Below are 6,000 nucleotides of genomic sequence, written 5' to 3' on the forward strand. Positions count from 1 at the left end.
TTCTTCAAGTATAAGAGGGTCTCTGATGAGATGGTCCAAGGGAGAGGCTTTGCACTGTGATGTCATTAGTTAGTAAAACAGTTCTTGATTCGTACACTGAGAATGATCCGGTCTTTTTTTTTTTTTTAAAGTCAGGGGTCTATTCAGTAATAGACTTCAGTAAAAACTGAGAAGCAAACCTCCTCCTCAATAACTGTGACAGGAAGATGCACTACTGGAAAGAGAGAACAGACTGCTCTTCACTCAGCACCTCCCCTGACTGTTTATGTGCTTCCGTAGAACCTAGTTAAACTTAGCGCTTCAGCCTGACTACTCTTCCCAGGTTACCTAGACTATCAGGTATCATGACAGTACCTGTATTACGTGTCCTCTGGAGAAAGAATTCCTCCAGAGACATCTTTCCTGGGGACAAAAAATCAGCAGAGAGCTTTCCTAGACACAGGATGTGCTTAGAATTCAAATATCTCAGATAAGAAGGCAGAGACAAGGTTTTAAAAATCATTCTGAATGCTAAGTGAGGAAATCCCATCTGATAGCTGGATTAATATTATTACAAAGTGACAAGAGACAAGGATGGGAGAACTTAAGGGGAAAAAAGACTATGAGAGTGTGAAAAGGCAGAAATCAGAGGGAGGGCAGAGCTCATTGCTGGTGAGGGGACAACTGCACATCTGAAAAGGGAAAAATAACCTTTATTTTAAAGGAGAAAAAATAAAATTAGACTCCCAGCAGCAGCTCACAGGGGATACTGAAAATGGGATATAGAGCAGTTGAATTAAAAACATGAAGTTGTAACCCCAAATAGGGAGACTTTCTTACAAATATGTAACCCTCGGAATCCTTCAGCTTTATTTCTGGCTGATCAGCAAATCCACGCCTAGTTTTGAGAGGTAAAAATACCTGATGCAATTTCCAATTGTGCTTACGACATGACAAATTAAATGTCAGCAGAGAATGAATGAATATCTTTCCTTCTTTGTTCCCTTTCCCCCTCTTTTTCTCCAACCTCCTCCTGTCCCAGCATGTTCATACACAAGTAAACTATAAAAGGTCAGCGCTGAAAAGAGAATGGGGTTTTCTGCATTTTCTCCCCCACCCCCAAGCTCTCTAAGAGATGCTGTTCCAGCTTGGAAAGCAATACAGCCATTCCACTGACATACCAATTACTCAGCACATAGACAAAGCACAAAACTTACAGGTATTCAAGATGAAAGAGTCCAGCAAAAGCATCATCCCGGATGACTGTGAATGAGTTAGAATTCAGCAATCTGAAAGCAAGAGACAGATGTCAACAGATTCCAGTGAAGAAGTTCAAAAGTTGAGTTTCATGGTGAGGGCATTTCTGTTTCTTTGGTTATGTTCTGATCTGTGGGCAAACATGGGCTCTTCTCAGCATGGCCCATTCTGTGCACAACCTGACTCATAGACGCAGATGGATAATGGCAAGTGGATTCCCTTTGGCCAGATTTTCTGGTCCCCCTTATTTTCCACCTTTCTTCCCCATGGGTATCAGTAAATATGACTTAAGAGCTGTTATCTCACAGCTTTCTAATGTTCAGCACAACTAAACAGCCAGTGAGTGCTTTATGATGCACACATCTAAAAAGAAGCACTCTGACTCTTAGAGAAACTTGAATTCAGAGAAGTTAAGTGACTTGATCAAAGTCACACAGCTGAGACCAAACAAAACGAAACAAAACACGAAACCTTCCTAGCATACTACACGCGCCCATGGAAAATCATAAAAAAGTTTAAGAAAACTTCAGAAGATTCTTTTTCACCACATAGCTGTTTGAGCTGCCACTTAAGCCTTTGTCTCTACCGTCACCACTGATGACTATTCTGCATTTGTATCATAAGAATATTTTAATAGAACTATAATTTCTCATAAATTACAGATTTTAAAATGGTAAGGATAATGTTGTAAGTAGGTACATAACATTTCAAGAACAAAAATATTAACATGAAATTGACTTGGGATGAGTCTACTATATGCCATGTCTTCATATCTCTCTGTATGCATCAAGAATGTTGGTGGTTTTCATTCTGATCTCATTCAAGTTTAAGAAATGAATACAAATAAAGAGTGAACTACGTACTCCTGACTTTGCCTGTCACTGATTTGCTTTTGAAAACTGCATTTTGGACATTGCTTTTTATCAGTTAATATTAACTGACCAAGGCTAAAGGCACAGGACACAAGTACTTGGCAGGAGCACCTGTGATGAAGAGGAGTTATGACTGTGGGCTTTGGGCCCTGGGTCAGAATTCTGGCTGTGATTTGGGGCAAGTTACTTAACTTGTCTGAGCCTCAGTTTTCCCATCTGTCAAATGGGAAAAGGAAAATACTGATATCATTAAATAAAAATTTGCCCATAAATGCGTAGCATGCTGCCCAACAGTTGACATACTCAGTCAACTAGAAATATTCCTATGACCATAATAACATTAAGAGTTGAACATGCAGGCTCTCTTTTAAAGGGAGGTGTTTGGGAAATGGTTCATCTGGGCAAAATTCAGGCCATAATTCAATGTAGTTAATCTCCCCAGTTGTTGCTGGGTGTGGGTGATGGCATCTACAATAAAGTCCTTGAAGAAAACACATGCCAGAGAAGGAAAGGGAGCTGGACACTGGGGACTCAGCTTGGTGGGGGCACGATGGGCCAAATCAACACTAAGAGCCTGCCTTGGTTTACTGGTGGAGCACGGGTATCTTGGGAAGGACAGATACCCAGGAGGCAGAAATGGCTCTTCCCAAGACCACAGCCCCAGGACCCCCAATTCCAGAGAGGATTTCCCACACTCACAGCAACTGCAGGGACGGTAGATGGGAAAACATCCGGTCCTTGATTTCCGAGAATGTTCCATTTACCAGGCTCCTACAGGCAAGAGAGGAACAAAATGGAAACTATGTTGCTTCCGGAAGTGCCAGGCAGGATGGGCGGTGGCCTTGTCCAAACTCCTCCACTCAGGAGTGAGGCTTCAAGCAGGACTTCTTGGGATAAGAAACAAGACGAGTCCAGCCATTTTCCAATGAACTGGATCAATAAGAAAACTGTGCTGAATAACGGAAACCTTTACCATCAGTCTAGCTCCTTCCATAGACATTATCTCAGCCGGTTTAAATCAATCCCCCTACTTCCTTTTCTTAACTACAGGAGGCCCTAGCTGAAAATGGATAATTGCTTTACCTCTGCCCATGATTCTGTTTGTGTAGACACAGCATTAATGTTGGCCCACGAAACTCCAGGGTAGGATTAAGCATTCCCCTTGGGAGCACAGCTCTGAAAGTCACTCAGAGCACTTCTGATTAAATGCACCGTGAAAGCCTTGGGGGAAAACTCAGAGACACCTGAACTTGAATGTGCAGTGGGAGGCAATGCCATCTGTCAGATTTAACGGTCAACCAGAGCAAGGAACTTGACTATTTTAGCCACCAGGTCCCTCATCCTCTCTGGCCCCAGCAGGACCTCAATACATCATTTCAGAATGATTTCTGTTAGCATGCCATTGTGTTAAGCAGCTGGTGGTATAAGGGATTTAACCAGGGGAATTCTCATTTCTGGAATTCTCCATGTCATCTGACTTAGCAATATTAAGCATCAAATGGGCCCTCTGTTCTGGCCTGGCCAGAGTCTCCTGACTTCTAAAAATGCAAACATGAAGCTCTTCACTCCTGGGTCCAGACCCCAGTACCTTGCTTGGGATGGAGGCAGGGAAGTGGAGATAAGAGAAAGTGTGAGCAACTTTCTCCTCCCCACCCCCAGGGGGAATCCGTGCCCTGTGACAGAATAGGTATCACTCCAGCACCTCGGCCAGGAACAAAGGAGTCATCTCAGCAGGAAACAGTTCCTAGCAGTGAAGATACAAGCCAAGAGCCCCTTCCACAGCCATGATGAGACCTGGTCATGTGGCCTGAGTGACTGCGTAAGGCCAGGTTGAAAGCATTCTCAAGCAGGTGAATCAGTAAGGGGAAGCCCTTTCCTATCTGCTCCTCCAGCACTGAATAAGCAGCCAAGGTAATGCGTGGTGGGGAAGTTGGCAAGAAGGCCTTGTAAACTCAGGGCAAGAAGTCAGGCTGATTCCCAGCACTTGCCCACTGAGCTGGATGCCCACACTCTCTAGTGCTCCACCAAGTCCCCTGTGCTTCCGTCTTCCAGGCCACATGGAACAGCATCACCACTTCCAGAGATGACATGCCCTTTTCCAGGTTCTGTCCAACCTGCAGTGTGAACAGGTCCAGAGGAGGCCACTGAAAACCACAGCCCCAGACCTCGGGTGGGACAGTGAGGCCTCATCATTGCTCCAGTTCTGCTGGGCTGCATATACACGCCCCCACACAACCCCCACACCTCTGCACTCCAGCACACATCCTCGTCTCAAACTTTAATGCATGCCAGTGCCACCTGGGGACGGCCAAATGCAGACTCCAAAGCTCCACTCCCCAGACCCTGCATCATTCCGCGCGGGCCCCAGAATCTGCCTTGGCATAAACTCCCCCAGGTGGATCTGATGCAGGTGGCCAGCGGGCCAGACTTTGAGAAAACACTACCACAGGGACTTGTCCGGCTTCCCAGACTCGGGTTCCCCTCATCCTCCCCGGGGCCCGAGGCTCCACCCACGTCCCATAGCACTCCCCACCCCAAACGCAAAGAAAGGGGGCCGGGAAGCCGGGGAGTCAGGGTCGCGCTGTCCCGGCGCCAGAGGCAACTCCCGGACGGCAGGGTGGGGCAGGACGGGGCAAGGGGCTGGCGGGGTCCCACTCACTCACAGGGAGCTGATGTCGCCCGGCACGATCCTGGGCACCCAGGAGGAGCCCACGCAGATGATGGACTCCTTGGTACAGCTGCAAGTAGCGGGGCAGCGGACCAGCCGCCTCACCTGCGCGCTCGGCGGTATCAGACACGCGGTGCCCAGCAGCAGTAGCAGCAGCAGCCCCGGCCCCCCGCCGCCCCTCCGCAGCGCCATGCCCGGGTCCCCGGTCCCGTCCCGGCCACGACCCCCGCCGCCGCGCCGCGTGCTCGGACCCTGCGCCGCTGCAGACGCGGGCGCTGCTCGCTACTCCGCCGCCGCTACTGGCGAGGACAAGGGCGCCGCGGGTGTGGGAGGCCGAGCCGCAGCCGAGCAGCATGCTGGCCGCCACCCCCACTCGGCGCCCCCCCACCCGCGCCCGGGCTGCTGGGCGGCCGCCGCCGCTGCGCCCGCCGCACCCGCGCCCGCCTGACATCAGCACCCGCGCCCGCAGCCCGCTCTGGCCAATGAATAATGCGGGGCGGGCTCCCGCCCGCGGGGAGGGGGCCTCGCACCGCCCCCGCCGCGCCCCGCGGCCCCTCCGGGACCCTTCCCAGGAGCTGCGGAGAGAGGAAAAAGTTAGGTGACCTTGCGGGAGGGGCCGGCCTGGACGGAGACCCCCGCCCCCGCCCCGGGGACCTGGCTGAGCGATGGGGGATCAGATGCCCGCAGTCCCTCCACCGGCTCCAAATGATTTGGGGGGAAACTCTGGGCTCCTTTGAGCCAGACCAAAACGTGAGGAAAAGGAAAAAGTAGGGCTCGGGGCAATGGCTTGATCACTGGGAAGGGAGACTTTGTCCTGGGTCTTTGAAGAGTACAGAATTTTGAGCTGCCTTTATTAATACTTGAAGGATGTGAATGCTGTCATTTGAGTTCAGCGGGGATGGGCTTGCTTGTCTTTTACGGTGGGGCTGTGGGGTCGGCTCCCTGCCCTCAGCACCGGAGGCTGAGGAAGCTAGCCGCCTTTCTCTCCTGAAAGCATGTAGGCAAGAAAAGCCGCTACAGCACTGCGCGCCCCTGCTGCTCCGGGGCCTGCCTACTGCTTGCCACTGAGCTCAAAAGCCTATCCAAGCTCTCCCTCCCTCAGCGCATCACTAGCCACCCCACCCACCCGAATTAAAGCACTAGGGGCAATAGTTAATAGAGACCCACGGTGTGGTACATTCTAGGCTCTGTACATTTAATCTTCCAACTCTTTGAGGCATGTCC

At 50.3% G+C, this 6,000-nt stretch overlaps 1 protein-coding gene across 1 annotated transcript in view; it reads right to left on the reverse strand.

Annotated features, from left to right (window-relative positions):
• LGI2 (leucine rich repeat LGI family member 2) overlaps positions 1-5,155 on the reverse strand; it is a 28,833-nt gene extending 23,678 nt beyond the window's left edge. The window contains exons 1-3 of the mRNA XM_005897082.3: positions 4,772-5,155; positions 2,808-2,879; positions 1,197-1,268 (exon numbers count right to left, since the gene is read on the reverse strand). Of these exons, the coding sequence (XP_005897144.2) occupies positions 1,197-1,268; positions 2,808-2,879; positions 4,772-4,968 (341 nt within the window). The 5' untranslated portion in view covers positions 4,969-5,155. The remainder of the gene's footprint in view (positions 1-1,196; positions 1,269-2,807; positions 2,880-4,771) is intronic.
• Positions 5,156-6,000: the final 845 nt, after the last annotated feature.

Source organism: Bos mutus, chromosome 6, assembly GCF_027580195.1.
Source record: "Bos mutus isolate GX-2022 chromosome 6, NWIPB_WYAK_1.1, whole genome shotgun sequence".
Lineage (NCBI taxonomy): Eukaryota > Metazoa > Chordata > Mammalia > Artiodactyla > Bovidae > Bos > Bos mutus.